Genomic DNA, 23,387 nt, shown 5'->3' with positions numbered 1-23,387 from the left:
GTTCATGCTCAGGACAGCTGTGGTCATGGCACTCCATAGAGACTAGCAAGGGTCCATCCTTGCCCGCAGCACGTCCTTGAGTGCCATGAGACCTTCTCTACCTTCCTTGGGGGGAGCCATGGCCAAGCTGAACACACCATTTTTCCCCTGAGAAGAAAGCAGATCCCTCACTGATCAGGTGACAAATGTTGTTTTGTAAGAAGCAATAATGTTCTTGCCCACAGACCCCAAGGCAGAATCCCCATCCATCCACACCAGAGACTTTCGGATCCACCCCACAGTGGCCTCAGCTTCCCCTGCCAGCATAGGGCTGCCCAGCAGGCACAGAGGCTGATAGCAGGTGACACCACCAGAACACAGCCTGCTGGAGTCCTACAGCTGCTGACATCTCCAGGTGTCCCACTGCCCCTCACCAGGATGGGGTGTAGCCTTCACCCTGTCATGCCCATCTCCCTGGAAAACACAGGTCTTGGCCAGGGTGGGCCAGCAAACACTGGTGGAGGGTGTTACAAGAAGGAATTGCATCATACCTGCAAGACGCCCACGATGGAAGGAATCCAGTAACTCTGCCTGCAGTGGGGTTTGCATGAAGGTATGCCTCAGCCCTTCCCTCCGAGCCCCGACATCCCACCCCTGGATCAGCACAGCAGGGCACACCCCCCCAAACCTCTTCCTCTCCCTCCAGCAGCACCATGCGTGGCACATGGGGTGCAGCAGCCAGCACAGAGCACAGCTGGGGTAGCAAGGGACGATGTATCTACCCACGGGTCAGGGAACTGGGCTGGAATCTTGCTACACCCAGCTGCACTGAAACAACACAGCTTAACAAGGTGAAAGTTCCCTCCCAGACAGGGCCTGAGCTGGGATCACTGCAGAAGACTTTCCAAACCCAAAGATTTCGGTTGATAAATTGGCTTTTGATCCCATATCTATTGACATTCTGTAGCAAAAGCCCTGCTAATTAATACCCTGATAGTCTTTCTTGAGGGGCACTTTCTCCTTATAATCCAAAACAACCTGTTAAAATATACAGCAACTTAAGAGGGATAATTTATGATCGAGAAGGCAACCCATTGTAGTTAACAGAATCTCCCTTTTTAAAAACAATCTTTTTATACGAGGGGGAAAAAACACCCACCCAGCGAGTATATTTGGTACAGGATGTGGCAAATTTATGTACCTCAGACTCCAGCACATTCCCTTGTGCCCTGAGACAAATACATCCATTAAACAAATTTGATTATATCCTTCCTCCTCCTGCCAGCAATAATGTCTCCAACAAGGCTCATTTAACCTAGAAAGGGAAAATTTTCATATTTTCTTAATTTCCAGCCCTTGTTATCTTCTCTTTCCTCACAAAGCCTTAACAGCCTCTTTCATAACAATCAAGAGAAGCTCAGGGAGTTACTCTCACCTAATTAAGCCTTGTTGTTTCCCTAACAGTTCTGCAGAGTGCATGACTCCAGCTCTCTTTTTTAATGTGATACAACCCAGGAGCCACAGTTAATAACAAACCCCCCAAAGAAAGCCCATGCAGTTACACATCACCCAGTGTGTGCAGGGGGTAAAAGCTGCCCAGTGTCACACCCCAGACTTGTTCAGCTCAGTGTTTTGAGCCACCTCACAGAAATCATCTGTGCCCTGGTGTGCACAGGTTATTTCCCAACGCTTCCCTTTTCAGGCTGAGCCAGTGAACTGCCCCAGGAGCCTGCTGGCACCCAGCCCACCCCAGGCAGAGGGTAGGAACTCCACACATGGGAAGCAAACACAGCAGCCAGCTTCTCAAGCACAAAGAACACCCCACACCAGGCTTTTACTGGCACAAACACCTGCTCCAAGCTTTAAAAAGCACTAACCTTGCTCATATATATTGAAGCACATACATACTGTAAGCAGATTTCAGCAGTGTAACTTGGAGAGCCCCACACCTCAGCATCTCCTGTGACACCTCCAGCACTATCCCAAGGGATGGCACAGCACACTGGGCTGCTCTCCCTCATGCCAGAACAATAAATTTCTGTTATTATTTTTTAAACCTTTGACCCAGAGGGGAAAGACACTTGCAGCAGACCTTCCCTACCCCCAGAAAGCCCCAGCCTTGCCCTGGCTGTATATATGTCCTACAACACCTGCTGAGCATTACAGGGAGGGGAAGGAGGAGCACCTGCAGGCATCCTGCAGGATGTGACCCACTGTATTTGCCTTGCAAAGCACCCATTGGCAAGGATCACTTGCACTTAATTGCCTTTACAACCCTCTACCAACATCCAGGCACCAGTGTCTGAGATGCTCTCACCATCAATTGATTCCTGGCTCCTTCTTCTGTAATTTGGGGTTGGGGGAAGCACAGACAAAGAACCATTGTGTCTTCCACACAGTCACAAATGTCTGTCTTGTTGTTTTCCCTCATCAGGCCTGGCCACTGATGGGTCTTCTCACCCTGTGACTCCCTGTTACATGGAGCACCCCAAAACGGGCTCACCTTCCCCGTCCCACCCCTTGGAGTATGGGCACCCTCACTGCAGGTGCCAGGATGGCTGAATCCCAAAGGATCTCTATGTCTGAAAGCTGGAAACAGTGGTGACACCCACAACGGTGCACACTCCTCTGGGAAGGCTCATTTAGGGGAAAAAATACACTATTGAGTTTTTATGCATAAAACGGGACGGTGGATTTATAGCAGGAGAGGTACCTGTGCATCTTAACAGCCACTTGCCATGGGGGGACCTTCTGCCCTGGCTGCATCTATGGGACAAGTCCAGGGCTCTCAGAGATCAGAGTCACTGCCACCTTCCCTGTCCTAGTCCTGAGAGTCGAGAGGAGTTCAAAATTCAAGTGTAATTGCCAGCTAAGCCCAGCCAGCCCACGGAAGTGGGAGAAACCGTAGCAGGGGTGTGGGTGCAGCCAGCAGGGGCACCAGCCTCATTCATATGGTCTCATCTCCCAAGATCTCCCCCAGGTCTTCCCACTGCCCAGCAAACCTGCTGATGTGCTGGACACAGGAAAGCTCAGCGGTGTTTTCAGCACTGGCCTCCTCTTCCCACCCCTCTCCTCAGCAGAGCAGGAGCCTCTCTCCTACACTCCAAATTAAATTTTCATAGTGATAACAGTTACCAGGAAAAATACCTGATTGTGCAAGGCAATGTCAGTATGAGGAGGCACCAGCCATGCCCTGGTGTAGGTGTATGCCCACAGGCACGTGCCAAAACCTTCTTCATCTCCTTCTGGCACCGTACAAACCATCACCAACTTCTGCAAAGCTCAGACAAGCACGGCCTCCCTCCATCCTTCCAGCTGAGAAGGACACATGCCATGGGGAGAGCTGCTGGTGCCCATGCTGGCGGCCGCAGGTTGCCTGAAGAAAAACCACTGAGTGGAAGCAGGCTCCAGACATGCAGAACTCACACACGCTTCTGCATCAGCACTTTGCACCAAGTACAGCCTCTGGAAACTTGAGAAGAAGGATGTGCTGGGAAACATAAAAATGCTTAAAGGCAGAGCATGGCTGGATCACCCAGCTGGCTCCAGTCCTCACTGCAGCAAACACTGTTGATACTGTTTACTTTCTGCATCAGCAGGCAGAGCATGGGGCTCCCTGGGGCAGTTGCCATTGCAGATCAGACACACTGGGACCAGCCTGGGCAGCACAGCACCTTCCTCCGCTGTCAGCAGGCAGTGCCACCAAGGGCCATACCTCCCAGAGACCCCTTTTCCTTGCTGGAAAAAGGAGCCCTGCCTGCCCCCAGCATGTATGTCCTTGCTACAGCCACTGCTTGTTATGTGGGCAGGAGCAGCCCAGCCCAAACCCCGTAGCACAGAGAAGCCACTAACCACTATCTTTGGGTTTATCTTTGATTACGTAGCTCTTGAGATCTTATTTCGGTGAGATCTTATTTCCAGCTTTGAGATAGACTGTTTTTAACACAGAGTTGTTTCTGCTCACCTTTTAAAGGAGATAAAAGTCATATTCCTGGCTGGCACGGACCTGGGTTGTCTCCTGGCTGTAGGAGGGATTGGCCACTACAGCCACAGACACACAGGGGGAAGGGGGTTTGATTTTGAAATATATTTGAAGTGCACCTCTCACTCAAGGCCATTTGCTGGGGGAAAGTGCCTTAGATCCACCTAATCGGTTTCTTAGAGCTGGCTCCCAGGGACAGTTTCACCCAGCTGCCCAGCAGCACCAGCCTGGCCAGTTCTGCCTCTGGGCTTGTCTTGCTGGCTGACCCCACTGGATTTGGCTGTCACATGGGGCACGCTGCAGCCCCACGCCGTGTCCCCAGGCTGTTACCCTATGCCATGTCCCTGTGCTGAGTCCCCACGCCACATCCTGAGGAGATGCATTTCCAGGAGCCACAGGGAGCACTGGGCAGAGACAGCTGCCAGATGCTCACAAACCCGCACAGCTCCCACTCCCCACACAATTTTGGAGCAGCAGCATCAAGGCTGAGCCCCAGCATGGCCATGGGCTGGTTTGGGGTGCCTGCTGGCTGGCAAGGGCTTGACCTCCTCCCAGACCCAGTGGGTGTGCAGAAGCAGCCATTAGAGGGGATAAACCCCTGATGTTTCTCTCCCTGTGGCCCCACAGACATCTGCGACCCTGACAGAAGGACCACTCCCCACTCCCAGGGGTACACACAGCCCCATCCCAGTCCAGGAGCCATTGCTCCATCGCAGGCAGGGACACCCATCCCCCCCACCCCCCGGCACCACCCACAGCTCCGGCGCCACAGGGATCTCCACCAGACAGAGACAAGAGGTTGCAAAAACTGCTGTATTTACAGGCCAGTATTAATTTGATGCTCTTGTTATTTACAGTTTATTTACAATTAATCCCTTTAGTCACTGGCAGTTGAATCTGGCAGGGTTGGAACTTGACAGCAGACTGTGAGGTAGAGAAGCAGGAGCTTCTTTTCCCTTTCCAGCACTGCTGAGGGAAGGACTTCACTGATTTCTCTTCCCCTGGACCACCAAGACACCTATTGCCTGTTAATCAGTAATCCTGGGAGTGGAGGTGACTCACGCTCCCTGCTGCTGAGTGCAGTTCAAGTCCTTGTGCTGTTGCAGCCGTGGAGGGAAAACTGCTGCACTCCTGACTCCATGTGCAGTGTTTCCAGGAGGGCTGACAGCTGCTTTCCCAGCACATGCACCCAGACGGAGTTGGGCAGGATGAGCCCAGCAGCGCAGCCCCATCCCTGTGACAGCCCGGCTCTACCAGGCACAGTACGTGTCACGGATGGGTTGTGTTGGGATGCAGGTGCTACCTGCTCTCCCCTCTGAAAGTGAAGCTGAGCACAGATCAGGGACTGTCCTGGACTGCATGTGTCAGGCTGTCAGCGACATGGGAGCATTTTGCATTAACCTGTGGGTCACCACTGTCCCTCCTGGGATGATGGCAGGAGCAGGAGGAACGTCCCCCTCCTGGGAAGGAGCCTCCAGTGGCCTCCACCACAAGCCCTCTGCCAATGAACTACACAAGCCTTTGCTGACAGGCTGCGGATGCACAGACAACATGGGCATTGCCCTCCCCCACAGTGCGAGGGGGCTCCTGTCAGCCCTGCCAGATGTGGCTGGGGAAACTCTCCTGCAGACCATCCGTGACTGACTGCCCTCCACCCCCACCAGCAGGAAATTACACTCGTCCAGGCAGCAGTCAGGGACTGACTGAGGGGCCGAGCCAGCCCCTGACCTGTGAAGACAGCTTTCCCAGGGCTACTCCATTCAAGGCATGGGCTTTTCCCCTGGGATATTTGCTCTGATCTTCCTCTCTTCCAGAGGCTCAGCTGGGTTCAGACTGAGCCTTCCCCAGAATACTAACACAGGTCGGCACACTGCCGGCTGTTCCCTTTTCAAACGGGTTTGCAGCCTGGCTGCCAGCGAGGCGTCTTACAAAGGGAATTTTGGCTCGTGCCTGCAGATCCCTGACTTTCAAGCCACACAGAAGACAAGGATGCTGTTCATGCCCCCAGACCCATTGGCCAGGATGGCCAAGCACCCCCAGAAGCCATGCCCAAGCATGGGTCTTTTTACCACTGGAGTCCCCCCTGGGACCACACATCCCCTGGGACCACACACCGCCTGGGACATGTCTTCCTGCTCAGGGGATGATGGCAGACTGCTGCTTCCTCTGCTCCTGCCTCATCTTCAGAGCCAGCATTGCCCAGTGGTACAAGTCTGGGGAGGAAGGGAAGCGGTCAGGCACAGACACAGGGGATACTGTCGCTCCAGGGTCTGGCCTGGCAGCCTGTGCTGAGCGAGGGCTGCGAGCACACTCCAGGCTCCAGCACAGTGCTCTGGTGTAGCCTCCCTGCTCCCACCAGCAGCATCTGCCTCCCCAACAGCCCTACAGTAGCACACGCTTAGGCCTGTGTCCCCACACAAAGGGCTCCTGTGCAGCTCACACCCCTCTGCCAGCAGGCCAACCCCCCTGATGCTTTTCAACAAGATATGTCCTGGGAAATACCAATCAAAAGTGCTGGAGACCTCCTCCTGCTGCTGCTCCATGGCAGGTTCCTGTGACTTGATTTTATTCTTGATTTTCTTCTTCTTTCTCTTTTTCACCCCCTGCACTGGATGGAGAAATACAAAATTTCAGGTGCTACAACCCAAGCAGAGACGCATTTATCACCAAAGCAGCTGAGAGGACCGCTGCTGGTGGATTCACAGTCCTCCATCACCTCTGTGCATCAGTGACTGGTACTCAGAGATGTGTCTCCCCTTCCCCGGTCGGACTCCCATGATCGGACCCTGTGCTCAGCAGACCTACATGCACAGCTAATGGAGGTGGTGGGGACTGGTGGTTCAGAACACTGCCACGTTGCAGGGCCCAAAACTGCCCCATGGGGTGGCTGTGGGGGTCCTGATGTGCTGGTGCCAACTGTACTGGCAGCCCCTACAGCCTCCACTCACCTGGCTGGGGGGTGGCAATCCCGGTGGGTGTGGGGTCCTCCTGCCCCACCCTGTTGAGGAGCAGGAGCCCCCCGGATGCCACCACTCGGTTGTCACCCCCTCCTCCTCCTGGTCCCTCCGGCTCCTCTGCTGAGATGGGCTTCCCGGAGCCCTTCTTCCTCACCTTCACCTTCTTCTTCCTCCTCCCGGGGCCCTTTGTGCTCTCCTCCTGGGCAGCGTGAGAAGGATGAGGGGAAGGTGGTGAAATCCCCGCGTTCATCCCGTCCCATCCCGGGAAGTGTCACTCACCAGGGGGAGCGGGCGGCGGATGGGCCGCAGCGGCCGGTCCACCCCCCGTCTGCCCCGCTCCCTTCGCCGCATCCTCCCCGGGGGCGGCGGGTCCCTGGCGGGGCGAGAGAACGGCGGGGGATGATGGGGCGAGGGAAGGGGGGGGAGGACTGGGACGGGGACACGCACAGGCGGAGCCCCGAACCCACCTGCGGGCGGCCGGCTGGCCGCGGGCTGCCCTGGGGCCGGGCAGCGGAGCGGCGGCGGCGGGCGGCGGTACCGGTGGGGCGGCGGTACCGGTGGGGCGGCGGAGGCGGCGCGGAGGAGCCAGCGCAGCCCCTGCAGAGTGGCACGGCCCGGGCCGGCAGCGGCACCTCGCTTGGCAGCGCAGGGCTCCTGCGGGCCGGGTGGGAGGCCGGGTCAGCCCGGCGGGGAGCGGGGAAGGGAGGGGAGGGGAGCGGGGCGGCCCGGGGGCGGTGCGCACTCACGATGCGGCAAGGCGAGCGGTTCTCGTTGACCAGCCGCTCCAGGGCCAGCCGCTCCATCAGCTCGCAGGGCAGCAGCGCGGCCGCCGCGTCTTGCTGGGGCGCGGGGAGAGCGGAGAGCAGCCGTCACCCCGGCCTCGGGGCACCTCCCGGCACAGCGGCGGGGGAGGCTGGACGCTTCAGTACGGTTTGGCTGAGACTCGGTGAAGCACTGCCCCGAGCCTTACCTGGCACTGGAGCCCACTACCCTGCCCCTCTCCAGGGATGCTCCAGGGATGCTCCCGAGCACCGCGGGGTTCCACATGTCCCAGCCCCCCCGGCAGACCCCTGGGCACCACATCCCCACAGCAGCCCAGCCACGCTCCTCACAACCCCAGCAACAGGTTGCCCCTCCTTCCCCACCCCAAACCCTACAGATCACATCCCAGGGACTCGGCCTTACAGTAAGATGGGCTTCCCGGAGACATCAGGATGGCTCAGGACACGGCTCAGCCGTGCCAGGTCACTGGAGCCCAGGACGAAGAGGAGCCCGTGTGCCGCGCTGTAGTGGCTGCGCCAGGCACTGCGGGAGCGCTGCCCCCCCGGGCAGGTCCACCAGCGGCACCTCGAACCTGTCCAGCCGCAGCGTGGTCTGTCCGGGCTGCGCAGTGGGCAGCACCTCGCCAGCCAGTACTGTGTGTGGGGAGAGGGCAGAGAGCTGGCACAGCGAGCCCTGGAGCATCCCTGCATCCTCCTTCCCCAGCTGCATCCCTGCCCCAGCTACTCTGTCAACCCAGGGCACGGGCAGTGCCCTGCACAGTTCCCCCAGCCCAGCAGCCCCGTGTCAAGTGCCTCGGTCCTTCAAGGCTCTGGCTTTGTACTTGCAAAGTACCGTAAAGCTGCTGCCTCCAGCTGAGGCCGGCTCCAGCGCCACGCTTCTCCTGAACCTCTCTCAATGGCCATGACGATGGAGGTTTTCCCTGCGTTGTCCAGCCCCAAAACAAGGAGGGTCACCTTCCTGGGGAAGGATTTACTTTGCATCATACAGGGTTAAGCAGTGACACACTTGAGCCTAAAAGGTTGTTCTGTGTATGCAAACAATTAATGGTTGCTCATGGTGAGATCCCTTGTTGGTGAGTTACAGGTGCACACAGTTAAGGAGAGGTACCAAGGACACATTTTGGGCTTCTGCCAGGACCCAAGAGGTTTTTTTCCCTGTTGCGAAATAGTCCTGTCTGGTCTCCAGGGATGGGCTCCACCAGAGCCCTGCAGAGTTTCCCATGTGGTTGGCAAGCCACAATAGTCACTCATCATGTCCTTTTCTTCCCCAAACACGCAGACCAGGCTGTGGCCCCACCTCCAGCATCACAGCAACCTGTCCTTGCTGGTGGGAGAGGACCATAAACCCCCTCACTGCTCGCTGTGCCTGCCCAGGCTGGGCAGTGCCAGCCCCAGGGAATTAACCCACATCTCCTGACACATGCAGGAGAGTTTCCGTGTGTCCTTCCCCAACTTCCTTGGGGAGCTGCTGGCTCTGCACAGAGGGAATGCCACTAGGAGTGTTTACCACGTCCACACCCCGTCCTGTCCTGCTCCCCTCCCTGCCCAGCTCTGGAGTTTAGGGACAGTTCCTACAACGGGCACCACTCACAGCATTACTGGGCACCACTCACAGCGTTACTGCACCGGTGCCTTTGCTGATACACATGCAGTTGAGTGTTGTTTCCCCTGGGAGCCCAAGGAGTGGGTGTGATGTCCTACCTGATGGGCTCCTGAATGGCCTGCAGCCACAAACAGCAGTGTGAGAAGAGGTGGAACATGCTCAGCAGCCCAGCAGAGGGATGACCTCTCTTCAACACCTACAAAGTGAGTAGCCCAGTGTCTCCCCATGCTCCATCCTCATGCCTGCTCCCCGTGGTGGGGGGCATCTCACCCCAGGGTGCCCCATCCTATGGCCCAGCACTGCTGCCCCCATCCTGGTGCACACAAGCCAAGCTTGGGGACAAACCCCAACCCCCTGGGCAGTACCCCATGTGCACAGACCCCTGGCTGGACCCTGCCCCAGCAGCCCCTTCTCTCATCGCAGGAGCATTGGTCATCCTCTCTTACCCACCCATCTTCGCCGCGCAGCCCCTGCTCACATCCCCTTTGCGTAGCAGCTGCTTAAATCTAATCTGGCTTTAAATTACTTACTCCTCACGTTCTCCTTGATCCTGTCAGGTCAGCCCAGGCCGGTGGCTGCTGGGACATGGAGTGCAGCAGGGCTGCTCTCCACGCTGCGTGGCGTGGCACAGCACTGCATTACCCACCCAACGCCCGGCAGCCTCACGCCTCCATCGCTGGCTTGTGGTGGGGACATCGCCTGACAGCCCACACAGGGTTTCCAGCTGAATTAGTGTCTCCTCTAATGAATGGTGTCCCTGGCTCCTCGCTGCCTAATCCCTGTGTGGATGCTTCTCTGCAGCCACTGCAAGGAGCAGCCCCTACACAGCTCTGCTGCCAGCCCAGAGGTCCTGTCTGTGCTGGGCTGGGGGACATCACTGCTCACTGCTTGTATGTCATGCCCTAATGAGGCATCCCCTGAGCAGCAGCAGGTCCTGTGATGCTCTGAACAGATTTACCAGCCAGCCCAAGCAGGTGCCTGGCTGGGAGCAAGGAGGTAGTGGGGACCCACGGGCAGAGGGACAGGGAGAGGAGCCAAAAGCCCCCCTAAAAAACCTGCACCATTGAAGCTCTTATCTTGCTCCACAGGTTTCCTGCTGCTTTCCCTGTCTGGGACTGCCCTCCCTGGCACACTGCCCCTTTGCGTGCTGAGGAGAGGCCACACCAGGATGTCTGAGCCACAGGAGCTTTGGGTGGGGGGAGTGGGGTCCAGAGGGACAGGGACCTAAGACCCTCCAAAAGCCACGCCAAGTGGCAAACAGGGATCCTGCTCTCTCACATCAGTCTGTGCTAAAGCACCCAGTGTCAGCAGCACAACCTTGACCTGCTGGGCCCCAGCCATGAGCCAAGGATGTGACATGCTGTCAGGCATCCCAGAGCACCGGAATGATCCCTGGGGCGCAAGCCCAGGCTGGGCACAGCCCCCTCCTCCAGCCCAGCTCACTGTGGGGAAGCTGGGTGCCTGTTCCAGGGTAAGGAAGCTGTGCTGGAGCCACACCATGAGCAGCAAGCCGCACGTGGTTAATGATTGATGGAGGAAGTCTGCATATCAGTATCACGTCCGCACGCAGCAATATTTGGGGTGACTACACCTCTGATGGTGGGGCATTCGCTGCACCCCCAGCTGATTTAGCCTGGCATGGGGACAGAGCCCCAGCCCTGTGGCCTTTCCCAGTTGTCCCTGTGCCCATGCCAGCAGCCTGCTGGGACCAGCAGCAGTGCCAGGCTTGCAGGCAGCACGGGGCTGGGAAGCCTTCTGCAGAATTAGCCATGCTCGGGCTGAAATGACTCACTGGAAGCATCAGCACCTGACTCCGTGCCTAGGGGCGGCACTGCCAGCGCAGGGTGGGCAGGGGGCAGGAAAAGGCACAGGCAGGGGTGTTATAAATAGGGAAGCGCCATGTGGCAGCCATGGCCTCCCTGAGGGGCAGTGAGGGCTGGTGTCCCTCTGGCAGCAATGGATTTCTAGGGACCTCTGAAGTGCTTTGCACACAAGTGTCCAAAATTCGTGGCTGAACTGGCACCAGGGACCAGAACCCTCTGAGGGAACCTGAGGCAGCTCCAGCTTACCCCTCCCAATGTACACACACAAGGCTCAAAAATAAAACCCCCAAAATACACCTCAAACCCCACCCCAAATCTGGTGAAACCCACACTCGGCTCCAGCGAGGCGGCGTGAGCGCCGTGCCCCGGATGATGGGCTTTTTGCCAGGCCTGGCCTCAGGTTACAGCGTGGACAGCTGGCATGCTGCCTACACAGCTAGCCGGACGGGGTGCAGCCTGACCCCCTCCACCAGCACAGCGAGAACCCCCCCTCACCCCACCCCCCCCACCCCCCACCCCCCCCCCGGGCAGGGCCAGCGGGGACCCGCAGAAGCCGTCCGGGTTTCCTTGGTGACTGTTGCCAGGTGAGAAACTCTAAGGCAGAATTTATTATCTTGGTAGATAACTGGAGATGTTCCTTGCTGGAGCTGTTGCTGGACTGTACCCCACCACCGTGGGATCCCCTAGTGCTGCCAGAGCCCGTGGGACCCCCTGAGGGAGGGCAGTGCCCAGGTCCGGGGGCTGCTTGGCCCCTGGCATCGCTTCCTGGAGTGCAGCACGTGTTTTGTGGCTATTTCTGCCTGCTGGAGAGTTGCAGGTGGGGAAAGGAGGCGAAACCACAGCGACCGCGGAGAAGCGCAGATGGACATGGGCTGGCAGGCTGCCCTGCCCTGGCTTCCCTAGACCCTGTGAGTATGTGTCTGAGCCAGAATCGGGCACACTGGGACCCCCCGCCTGGGACCCCAGGGCTGAGGAGCAGAGTTGGGGGGCAGCAGCGGCAGGGCTGGGGGAACTTACACATGGGGAATGACGGCTGTCGAGGGAAAGCAGTGGGCAGTGCAGAGCTATAGGTCCTGCCTACAGCATGTACTGAGAGATCTGAGCTGGGTTGGCACCAGAACCGAGGTGACAGCAAGGATCAGAAAGTCCTGGCAGAAATATTTCCGAGCAAGCTGCCCTGCTTTGCTTGGGACTGCACTGCCTCTGCTCAAAAAAGCATCTGCAGCAGGGTGAGGACATGCAGGGGCTTTGAGGGGGGGGACTCATCTTTCTATTTAACGCATCGGACGACAGCAGCAGCAGGTGAAGGGCCACATCGTCCCTTTAAATCCCAGCACAGCTCTGGTGGCTAACCATAACCATAACGCTAACCCTGGATCACAGGAGCTCCTAAATCCCAAGAGCTAGTTACAGGCGAACGCCCGGCGGTCAGGCTGGCAGCGCAAGATAATTACAGCCTGTGCCGTGGACACCTCTTGGTGATGAACTGGGGGATGTTTGCTGGCAAGCGAGGAGCGTGGCCAGTTTGCACCGTGTGCCAGCACAGAGGCCACGACACAAACCGGCCGCGCTCCCCGCCACCACGCCAGCAACCATTTTGCAAGCTATTTTGGGCAATGGGGATTGTTTTCCTGGAGCATTCTTTACTTCTCCACCACCACTGGTTGCTTTTCACCCAGTTTCTGGCTGGGAATCACCCGGTCAGAGCACACATCAGTTCCCAGGAGAGGCTTGTATTTCAGTGCAAGCTTCTCTGCCAGGGTTTGCTCATCTCCCTGCTCCATGGGTAAGCTTTCTCCTGCCCTGTGCACAGAGCTCAGCGATGCCCCTCTGATAGCTACAAGCCTTCCCTGGGCTCCTAGAGTGGTTTTGCTGAGAGCATTACAGTGCTCCTACTGCTTTCCTGCAGCAAAGTATAGGGGAAAGGGGAGCATAAACCATCCCACCTGCTACCTGTATGCCTGGCGAGGTATCAGCCTGGCTGGGTTAGCCTGCTGCCAGGGCTGTATACTCTTGCAGCAGGTCGGACCAGGGGAATCAGTTAATTGAAAGTAATTTTAACCCTTCCCGCCTGGTTTAGTTTTACAGCATCACCTACTACCTGAGCTGGGGCTGTAGTCAAAGAGGTATGACTCCAAAATGTGTAATTATTGCAAAGACCTGAAAAAGTTAACTCCATTTACTTGTTCAAGAGTTTAAACCATGAGGTAGCAGCATAGCCTATGCCAGAGGGGCACAGCCATACCCATGCCCGCTCTGCAAGGCTGGCACCCCGGCTCTGGCAGCATCGAGCCCTGCGGTGGGCTCAGCACGGTCTCCAGCCTGTGGCCAGATTTAGAAGGATGAGGTCCTCAGGGTTTTGATCCCAGCAGGATAAGGGAGCGAGGAAACAGAGAGGCAAAAGCAGGGACAGGACAAAGGAAATGGAAAAAAAACCTTTCCCTGATCAGAAACTATTCCACAGGCTGTCAGGAGAGGATGAAACCCAGCTGAGTTATGGAGAGAGCAATGCAAAATCCAAACAGCTTAGTCTGTGAAAACCAGTGATTTGCAAAGCCATTTCCAAACATAGTAAAAAGTTCCCTGCTGACAGGTTCCTGCCCCCCCCATCCTCCCCCCTCACTGCTCTCCCCCCCGTGGGTCCTGCATGTCAGGCTGGGAAACACATCGCAGTCTCCATTGCATCCAGCACACGGGCATCAATCAGTCAGCATGTCCCCTCTGCGTGACACCCCTCAGCACGGATGCATGTCCCAGGGGAAAAGGGGGTGTCCTGCATTGGAGGTGAGGGGAGCACAGCCGGCCTCACACCCCCAACAGCTGCCTCAACCCCTGTTGCCTGGCTATATTTGGGCAGCGTGTGCTTGGCAGGTCCCAGGCAGAGCGCTGGGACCCGTGTCTGCTCTGGTTCCTCATGCAGCGGCACTGCTCAGGGAGGGGGGAGTCCATGGGACCCCCCACCCGGGTGGGCTCTTTAAAGGCTCCGGCAAGGAGCTGGGTGCCACGTCCCAACGGCTTTTCTCTTCTCCTTTTACAGGAGCCAGCCGCCGGGCATGTGCAGAGCAGACGTGGCTATTTTCAGGCAGAGACACGGTGCGGGGGGGTTTGGGGGTGGGGAGCCTGCTCCCACCCCACGTACCACCCGGGCTCTCTCACACTCATCCACAGGCATGCCAGGGGCTGGAAAAGCTGCACAGCAAATCCCATGTTTCATGCGGCAGGCAGCCACAGCCTGGTGTTCAGGAGGGGTTGTGTGAACCCTGGATTAAGGAAATAATGAAGGCTGGGATTAAGAAAACAATGCGGCTGGGACACTCTCCAGGGAAGGGCAGGCGCTTGTGGGAACAGAGCTGACATCTGCACATGGTGGCAGGACCCTGGCTGGTGCCTTGGGCACCCCGGGGTGGGGGAAGAGGCTTGAATGCTGCTACCCGCATCAAGGCACAGGACAGGACCAGCACAGTCCCCTTCTGTTTGGCACCTGGTGTTTTACCCTGACCGGCACTTCCATGGCAGTTTTGCTTTGCACCAGAGGTTGTTTCACCCCTCTGGACTGTGGTTCCACAGCCATGGGGCTGTTCTGCCCCCTGGGATGGATCAGAGCCAAGGCCAGATACCAGCTCCCCTCTCTGCTGGGCTAGGATCCAACCACTGCATGCTGCTGGGATGTGCCCAGTGCCCAGGCAGTCCCTCCCAGTTTGCCACAGATCTGGGTCAGCTATCAGCTCCATGACTTGGTGCCACGGGGTGTCTGTGCAGCCTAAGCTGTAATGGGTTTGCGGGCAGGGGTGCGGGTATTGAGCTGGCAGGCGCAGGGAGTGGCAGAGGCATTGGGATCACTCACTGATGCTATCTGTGACACAGATGGCGTTTATGGCCTGCTGTTTACAGCACTGAGCTGTGGACAGGTAGGGCTAGGGGTGACTCACAGCGTGTAACAGAAAACAACCCGCTGCCCCTGTGTGCTTGGGTCAGAAAATGGGATAATAACTGGTGTGAGAAGCGCTGTGAGGCTTCGTCCCTCCGTTCACCTGATGGCTGCTGGGGCTTCTGGACGCAGGATTGGAATTCTTGACTGCTTAAACAATTGCTCTTAAGTATGTCATCATGAAGCAGAGGAAGATGAAATTAAAAATACGATGAGTCGGAGCCCAGGCATTGCTCAGCCGAGGGCTTGGTGACCTGCCAGACTCCCCGGGGATGCTTTTAATTTGGATAAGTGGAAGTTGCATAAATGGTATAAATTGCACGTTGCTCTTACTGCTAATACAGAGGTGTGGGCGCAGTTGGCAGTGCCACAAGATGCAATATCCCTGTCTGAGCGCTCAGCCAGGCTGCGTGCTGGGGCCGGCGCGACTGTTGCCCGTGCACAGCTCCCACCCTGGGTATGTGCAGGAGGCACCTAGCTGGTGGGCAGGCTTCTTTTCTTGGATGCCATTCCCTTCGCCCTCTGCCCTGATGGAGTTTGGGTTTTTTTTTTATTTTGGAGAGGCTGTTTTCCAAAACCAGCTTGAAAATATGCAACCATCATACCAGAGCAGAGTGGTCACACGTAGGTCTCCCATCCGCGCCGGTCAGGCCAGTCCTGATGAGCTCATGGTGTTTGTGGTTTCCCAGAGCGGCTGTTCAGTGTTGGAAGGAAAAACGCTGAGCAGCTGCAGACCGGGATTGCTTCTGTGTAGGAGCTGCTGTCAGGGGAGACGCGGCCTCCAGGGTCCCAGGCGGTTTTATTCCCAGCTCTGCGGCTGATAAACCCTATAGCCCTGGTAATGCTTCCGACTGGGTAAAACAGGGGGAAATGGGGTTGGGGGGAGTGGGGGTGTTGTGCTTTTGGCTTGTGTGGGGCCAAGAAAGCGGGGGATATGTTGTCCTTGCTGTTAGCCTGCACACCTCCTTGTGAGCTGGCCTGGCTGCCAAGGGATGAACACTGAGTGCCTTTTAAAAGTTACCTAAGACTTCCCAGTCTGGCTAAACGAGGGAAAATTGGCTGACCTCAAACACTCTCTGCCTTGTCCCATCACTCCCAGCCAGCCGGCGTGTGCCCAGGAGGAGCTGAGTAACCTGGCAGGCAGCACATACTCAGCTGGCATGTATAGCCGTGATGGGTGTTGGGGGGCACCGCGGGTGGCGGGCAGAGCAGGGACCCCCATGGCTATTGATGAGGGGAGCAGCACAGCCAGCCTGGTGTTCACATCTCTGTGCTGGTGACTGAGGTGTGGAGCCCAGCTGCCTCCCTAGGCCTGGACCACAGGTGGGACAGACAGGAAGGGACGTGGGGCTGGGCAGTGGGATGTTTGGCTCCATTGGTGGGTTCATACACCCCATCACCTTGAAGGGACATCCTTGAAGGTGGAGAAAGAACCCTGTTGCTGTAGGCAACAGGGCCAAGGCCAAAACCCGCTACCTCCTACCTGGAGACAAGAGCATCCAGGGGGCAGGAGCCACATCTGACCCCTTAAAATCCTACCCAAGTTTTGAGGTCAGCACTGCATACACACACACCAGATGCCCGCTGGACATGAATGTGTCCCTGTCACATCTGGGCTTGTGAGATCATGCTCCTTGCCTTGGCAACACCCTTCTTCCCACACGCTGCCCCACAAAGCACAGGAGCTGGTGGGTGCCCTGACCCAGGCCCACCCACCCTTCCCTGGGGCTGGGGCTCGAGGTCAGTCCCCCGAGCTGGGCTGGTAGCAGGGGCAGCCAGTGCTCTGGCAGACAGCTCGTAAAAGCCACAGGCCAGGCTGTGGGCAGGGCTGGCACCCACCCCCGCTGACCCTGAGCAGGACTCTCACTTCTCCCCTGCAAGGGGAACTCACAGTGCTGCTGCACCTTGAGGTGCTTCTAGTTGGGTCGGGATTTGGCAGGGGAGCCTGGGGAGGACCCCAGAGGCTCGAGAACACGCAGGGTGTAGCGTGGGGGCTGGCAGGGCTATGACTGGGGAATTGGAGGACCTTGGGGTGGGTGGTTCTTGGGCTGGCAGTGGGGGTCCTGGAGTGGGGGTCCTGACCACATTTGGGGTGTGCTGGCAGAGGTGGGAGTCCTGGGGTTGAGGATCCTGGGCAAAGATGGGTGTGTTGGGGCAGGGGTGTCTTGGGGGAGGGAGCTCCACGCTTGGCAGGGACTTGGACACAGCACCGGGGGAGTACCGGGGCGGGGCTGGGCGGGGCGGGGGCGGACGGGACACGGGGAAAGGCAGACACCGCGATGCAGTGTCCCGCCCCTGTACCTGTCGGTACGGGCCCGGAGCGCTGCCGCCCCGCCCCGTCCCGCCCCGCCGGGCCACGGCACGGCTCGGCATGGCTCTGCGGGGCCGGGCTAGGCCGCCCGTCGGGGCGCCATGCGGAGGGGGCTGCCCGCTCTGCCCCGCCCCGCCCCGCCCCGCAGCACGGTTCTTCTCTCCTCTGCAGCCCGGGATGGCGCCGCGGCGGGGTTGAGCGGCCGGGCCGGGCCGGGGCCGGGGCCGGGATGGACGGCCCGAGCGGGGGCTGCCCGCCCACCGCCGCCCCGTCGCGGGCGAAGCTGCCGCTCGGCATCATCATCTCGACGGCGCTTTTCTGCGGGGAGGGGGCGGCGGCCGCCGTCCTCTGCCTCTCCTACGGCCACTCCGACGACCGCTTCTGGCTGGCGCTTACCATCTTCTTCGTGCTCTGCCCCTCCGTCCTGGTGCAGCTCACCCTCATCTTCGTGCACCGCGACCTCAGCCGCGACCGCCCCCTCGTCCTGCTCATGCACCTGCTCCAGCTCGGACCCGTCATCAGGTGAGAGCGGCGGGGGGGGGAGGGGGGACGGACGGACAGACGGACGGGACGGGGGACACAGCCGGCAGGTCCCCCGCGGGCAGCGGGTGAGAGCGGGGTGCGGGTGCCGGGCGGGGCGGGCACCGGCTGTCAGCAGAAATCTGTCCGTGCGGCTGCTCCGTGTCCCCTTCATCTCCCGGGGGCACCGCTCCGGCCGGCTCGGCCCGGGAGTGGGGGGGTTCTTCTGCTCAGCCACCCCTCCCCAGCGGTAGGCAGTCCTGCCGGGGGGCTCAGCCCGCTGCCCTGCCTGCCGGAGCCCTGCGCTGGGCAGGACTCTGCTCTCCCAGCCTGTTGCGTCGCGGTTGCTGGGAAGGTTCTTCCCGCGGAGGGTCTCTGAGCGTTCCCCTCAGCCTTCGGGTTTTGCCTCTCCTCAAGGCGGGGAGCCCAGAGGCGAGGCCTGGCCAAGGGGCTTGAGGATGAATCTGGGGGTTCTGCAACCCCCAGGAAAGGTGTCCAAGCCTGGGACAGTTGGGGTGACATAGAGGAGAGGAGCTGGGTGTGGGCACAGGGCTGGCATGGGAGTTGGGGGGCCACCCTAACACGCTGGGGAGAGGAGGGTGAGGGGGTGGATGTTGCACAAGTCCCAGAGGTGCTGATCTCTCACTCCTTGGGAATGCTGCAGTGCCTTCCCCAGGCTGCCATCACCCCGGCCATGCCAAAGTGCACAGGGGGTGCAGCCAGCAGCATGACAGAGCTGCCATCCCTGTGGGGCTTCTTCCCTGAGGGCACACTGGCAGCCACACTTCAGGGCTGTAGAACTGCAGAAGCACCATGGCCCACACTGTGCTTCCTCCATCACCAGAAACAAGCAGCGTGCCAGGGTGTTCTCTTCATCATGGTTCATCTCCAGAGGCTGCCGGGGAGCCCCACCTCAGCACTGCCAGCTGTCACAAGGGCTGCGGGTCACCCAGTGCCGGCTCATGGTGCTGTCACAGCTCTCACTGCGCCAACCACAACCATCTGAGATGGTTCCAGTGGTGCTTGGCCGCTTACAAGAGCCAGTCAGAGCCACTCCGTGGGGGCTGCTTCGGTCGGCTCCTTGGGCTGGAGATGAATCCCAGCCTGCTGAGGAGGTCTGGCAGGGCACCAGAAGCCAGCTGGGACAGCCCTCGATGCCTTTGGGATAAAGGTTTCCCGTTAGAGTTTGCAGCGAGCGGTGAGTGCTGGCTTGAGCCGGCGAGGGGGGTTATCTGCAAACCTCATTCCATTTGGGTCTGAAGCAGAGCAACTTCTGCCGTCCTAATGAACACTGATAAATAATTACGTCCTGTTGGTCGCAGAGCCAGTTTGTCCCCGGGGCGGGAGCCAAGCCTGTCAGATGGGTCCTCTGCTGCTGATCTCCTCTGGCCTATGCACACCCACCTTGTAGCTGTGTACAGAAGGGCTTGGGGGGGGGGTCCCGCTGCCCACTGGCCTCGCAGCGGGGAGTGGTGTGGGAGAAACCTGCCCACTTGTGAGGGTGCCCCGCAGAGAAGGGGTTGCGGAAGCGCTGTCTTATCTGCCTGTGCCACGCTCGGCTTCACCCTGCGCTCCCCTTCCTGCTGTCCCCACCAAGAAGGAAGCCAAAAAGCCTCCTGCTCGAGAAGAGAGATCAAAGACAATATCAGAACGTTTCTCTTTACTCAGAGGAAGAGACATGGGGAAAGGGACCCAACAGCCATTAACCCCTTCCTGTAGCTCTATCTCCCAACGGAGCTACAGTTTCCATGCCCTGGGTGCTGCAACTCTTGCAGCAGTTGTTGCACCCCTCACCTGGGCAGTTGTTGCACCCCTGCCCCACACGCTTCACCACAAATACTGGAATGGGGAAACAGTCACCGGACATCCCCATGGTGCTGGTGTGACCCTGCCCTCATCCTGACTTCCCAAGGCCAGGGACCGCCTGCAGTGCTGCTGAACAGTTGCCCAAATCGGTTGGAGAGGGAGGGTCTGGCCGGCACCGGGTGAGGGGGGGCTGGAGGTGCCAAGAGCGAGGTCTGTGGTCAGTGGGGAGCTGGTGGGGTGATGGCTGCCATGTCTCTGCAGGTGCATGGAGGCCCTGGTTGTGTACTGCTGGTCGGGGAAGGAGGAGGAGCCCTACGTCACCATAACCCGCAAGCGACGGCTGCGGAAAGGCTACGAGGTGGAGATGGAGCAGGAGGTGGGACACTCAGTGCGCCGGCTGGCCACGCACCGCAACGCCTTCAAGCGCATGGCGGTCATCCAGGCCTTCCTGGGCTCCACCCCGCAGCTCACGCTCCAGCTCTACATCAGCGTCCTGGAGAAGTACGTCCCTGCTGCCCGAGGTAAGCTGCACTGGTCCATCCCCTGGTTTGCTGCATCCACACCCAGCATGCCACTTCCCAGCTTGGAGTGCAGCTGGGGAGAGTAGGAAGAGCTGGCTGTGACCGAGGGCTCTGCTCCCACCCCGGTGCTTGCAGATGTCTGCCCTACGGAGCTGTGCCATCTATCCACTGCCCCATCCCATACAGATGCTGTGCCCCTGCCACAGGCTGCTCTGGGATGCTTTAGTTACTGGGTTTCCCAGGCTAGCTACAGGCACTGGCTTCCCCATGCTCCCTCCCTCGGATCTACCTCTGCACCTTACCTGGCAGCTGGAGCTCCCAGCCCAGTGCTCCCACTCCCAGGCTCTCTTGCTTGCTCCCAAGGTCTTCATCTGCTCCAGGGCTGGATTTGCCAGAGCAAGATACCCACTCTTACTTCAGCGTGCTACTGAGCCAGCGGGGCGGGAGTGCTCCTGCACCCTTCCCATAGCTGCATGGGGTGGAGGAGTTGCCCTCAACCACCCTTTCCTGACTGTGCTGGGAGTCCAGGCCTTGTGCTCTGTGCCCACGGGAGGGACATGGAAAGGGAAGAGAGGAGATGCCCATAAAAACTCCCTTATTCGTCATGGACCCCTGCAAGGGTGGTCTGTGGAATAGGAACAGCAGAGGCAGAAGGACAAGCCCAGCATTCCTCCAGCAGCAGATGTGGGAAGCAAATCCTAGTTGACATGTTTTGGGCGATTCCTTCACAGTTCTGGTGCCCTCAGCTCAGCCCCATAGCTCACAGCCCCTGCTGGGACCAGCTGCAGGCTTCCCTTCTCCACCGTGGTATTCCTGGCTGCGCTGAATGTGAGCTGCCCCCGATGTTCCCTACATATGGACCTTGGCTTTGCAGCCGCTGGACAAGGCTGGCTCTTGAGATGCTCCCAGGGTGATGGTGGGCTATGGTGGTGTAGCTCTTGGCCTGGGTGAGGGCAGAGGCACCCTTGCAGCACAGACCGTGCCCTGCTCACGCTTGAGCAGTGTTGCCTGCATGGGGCAGGGGTGTTGGTGCCTGGTTCGAGCACAGGAACAGCTCCAGTTGGACAAAGGCTTCTGGTTTGTCAGTGTAGGGAGAAAACATGGGAGCAGGGCTTCTTGCTGCCTGCATTGATCCCCCCAAGCCACCCCATCGCGGGGTCTGTCACCACCACCCAGCAGCGCTCCTAATGAGCATGCGCTGTAAGACCTGGTGCTTGGGATCCTGCACACAGAGTTGGCACCCTGTGCTTTGCACCCGGGGCAGCAGAGAGGCTGGGCACACAGCCTGGCCCCTGGCACTACTGACACTCCTGCCCTCTCTCTCTCTGCAGCTGTCCTCATGGGCATCTGCCTGGTGTCGGTCACCTACGGGGCGCTGGTCTGCAACACCCTGGCCATCCAGGTCAAGTACGATGACTACAAGGTGCAGCTGCGGCCCCTGGCCTTCCTCTGCATTGTGCTGTGGCGCAGCCTGGAGATCTCCACCCGCGTGGCCGTCCTCGTGCTCTTCAGCACCGTCTTCAAGCACTGGATCATCCCCATCGCCCTGGCCAACCTCCTGGTGGTCTTCTTCTTGCCCTGGGTGCAGTTCTGGCGGAGCGGCACCCGCCTGCCCGACAACATCGAGAAGAACTTCAGCCGGGTGGGCACGGTGGTGGTGCTCTGCGCCTTCACCCTCCTCTACGCCAGCATCAACATGTTCTGCTGGTCGGCCGTGCAGCTCAACCTGGCCGACCGGGACCTCATCGACAAGTCGCAGAACTGGGGCCGCCTGGCCGTGTACTACGTGGCCCGGCTGGCAGAGAACACGGCCCTTGTCATCCTCTGGTACTTCTTCAAGACAGATGTCTATGAGAACATCTGTACCCCGCTGCTGGTGGCGCAGCTGCTCATCGGCTACTGCCTGGGCATCTACTTCATGCTCCTCTTCTTCCAGTACCTGCATCCCTGCAGACAGCTCTTCCGGCACAATGTTGCCGACTTTCTGCACTGCGTCTGCTGCCGCCGACAACCCCCGGGGACCCCTCTGCATCTCCAGGTGCCCTACGAGCCCGGCGTGAGGCACAGCATTGTGTGAGGCACAGCCAGCACCTGGCTTCTCCATCTAACTACAGACACGGGGATGGGTGTACGTCAGCCCGACGGGCTCATGGCACAAGCTGTGCCAGAGGCAGGTGCTGTCTGGCCCTGCAGTGGCAACAGGTCCCGGTGCATCCCCGCACTGGCAGAGGGACAGGAGCATCCCTGCCCAGGACTGCACACATGTGGACATGAAGGACTTTATGGGATGCCCAAACTGCCGCTGCTGCAAGCTGGTTGCCCTGGGGGTGAACAGCCCCTGGGGTGCCTGACACCCGCTATGGTACATGTGGTGACCTCAGGGCCACAGGTACCCATAGGACTGTTTTAAGAAGTAAAGAAACTTTGCTGAGGCTGCATGTCTGGGTACTGGTAGGCAACCAGTGACTCACGCAGAGGGTGGGGACCATCCTGCGGCGACTGGGCTGGTGTGGGTGTGCACACCTGCTGCCAGTGTAGCCCTCACACTCACCGGCTGCACCAGTGGGAACTGGGGATGGGGGGGAGCCCTGCAATGGAGACAGTAAGATGCAGGAGCATGGCGGAGCTGGGGGCTGGCTTATCCTGTGCCTTTACCAGCGTGGTGCTGGCTGCAGGCCTGGAGCGGCCCTGCAAGCCGAGCCAGCAAGGAGCAATCCTGCCCAACCTGTTCCTCCAGGCAGGAGGCCCCAGCACTGGCTGCTGTTCCCTGCAGGAAAGGTGCAGGGAACCTTAGGGCTGAGGAGCCTGCAACAGAGGGCAGGCAGGAGAGGAAGGACGACCAGCACCCTGATGGTCGTGTCGCTGGGATGCAGGGGGTCCCCCAACTGGGAGCGTGACCTCCACTGGAAATTATTTGTGTGGTCAGCTTGGTTTGGAGGGTGCTGGGTGCCAGGCTGAGGGTGCTCAGCACCCCTGGGGAGGTCTGAATTCCTCTGCCTGGGGGTGGGTCCCCAGGCCCGATCCTGGCACGGGTGCAGTGCTGTGCCCCCACATGCCTCTCTTCAGGCAGGAGCTGGTGAGAGGGCGGCCAGGGTCACATCTGCTGAGCCAGACACGACAGACCCTCCGCCACCTCCTCCCACCAGGAAGTTTCTACCTTAAAAAAATGAAAAAAT

General features: G+C 59.0%; 1 protein-coding gene across 1 annotated transcript; it reads left to right on the top strand.

The window, feature by feature from the left end:
- Positions 1-11,947: 11,947 nt before the first annotated feature.
- On the top strand, positions 11,948-22,561 carry XKRX (XK related X-linked). Its single transcript, XM_084269230.1, has 4 exons — positions 11,948-12,034; positions 17,537-17,887; positions 19,952-20,211; positions 21,543-22,561. Exons 2-4 carry the CDS (start codon positions 17,595-17,597, stop codon positions 22,286-22,288), a joined length of 1,299 nt encoding a protein of 432 aa, XP_084125356.1. The 5' UTR covers positions 11,948-12,034; positions 17,537-17,594; the 3' UTR covers positions 22,289-22,561.
- Positions 22,562-23,387: the final 826 nt, after the last annotated feature.

This window comes from Gallinula chloropus, assembly GCF_964237585.1.
Source record: "Gallinula chloropus genome assembly, chromosome: 11".
Classification (NCBI taxonomy): Eukaryota; Metazoa; Chordata; class Aves; order Gruiformes; family Rallidae; genus Gallinula; species Gallinula chloropus.
The sequence above is the reverse complement of the archived record's forward strand: the minus strand, read 5'-3'. Positions and strand labels throughout refer to the sequence as shown.

What these genes read in the sequence shown, in the direction of transcription:
- XKRX (XM_084269230.1), top strand. Translation starts at nt 17,595, where the DNA reads ATGGACGGCCCGAGCGGGGGCTGCCCGCCCACCGCCGCCCCGTCGCGG. An exon ending in CAGCTCGGACCCGTCATCAG is followed by an intron (nt 17,888 to 19,951) that starts GTGAGAGCGGCG and finishes ATGTCTCTGCAG; the next exon opens with GTGCATGGAGGCCCTGGTTG. An exon ending in GTACGTCCCTGCTGCCCGAG is followed by an intron (nt 20,212 to 21,542) that starts GTAAGCTGCACT and finishes CTCTCTCTGCAG; the next exon opens with CTGTCCTCATGGGCATCTGC.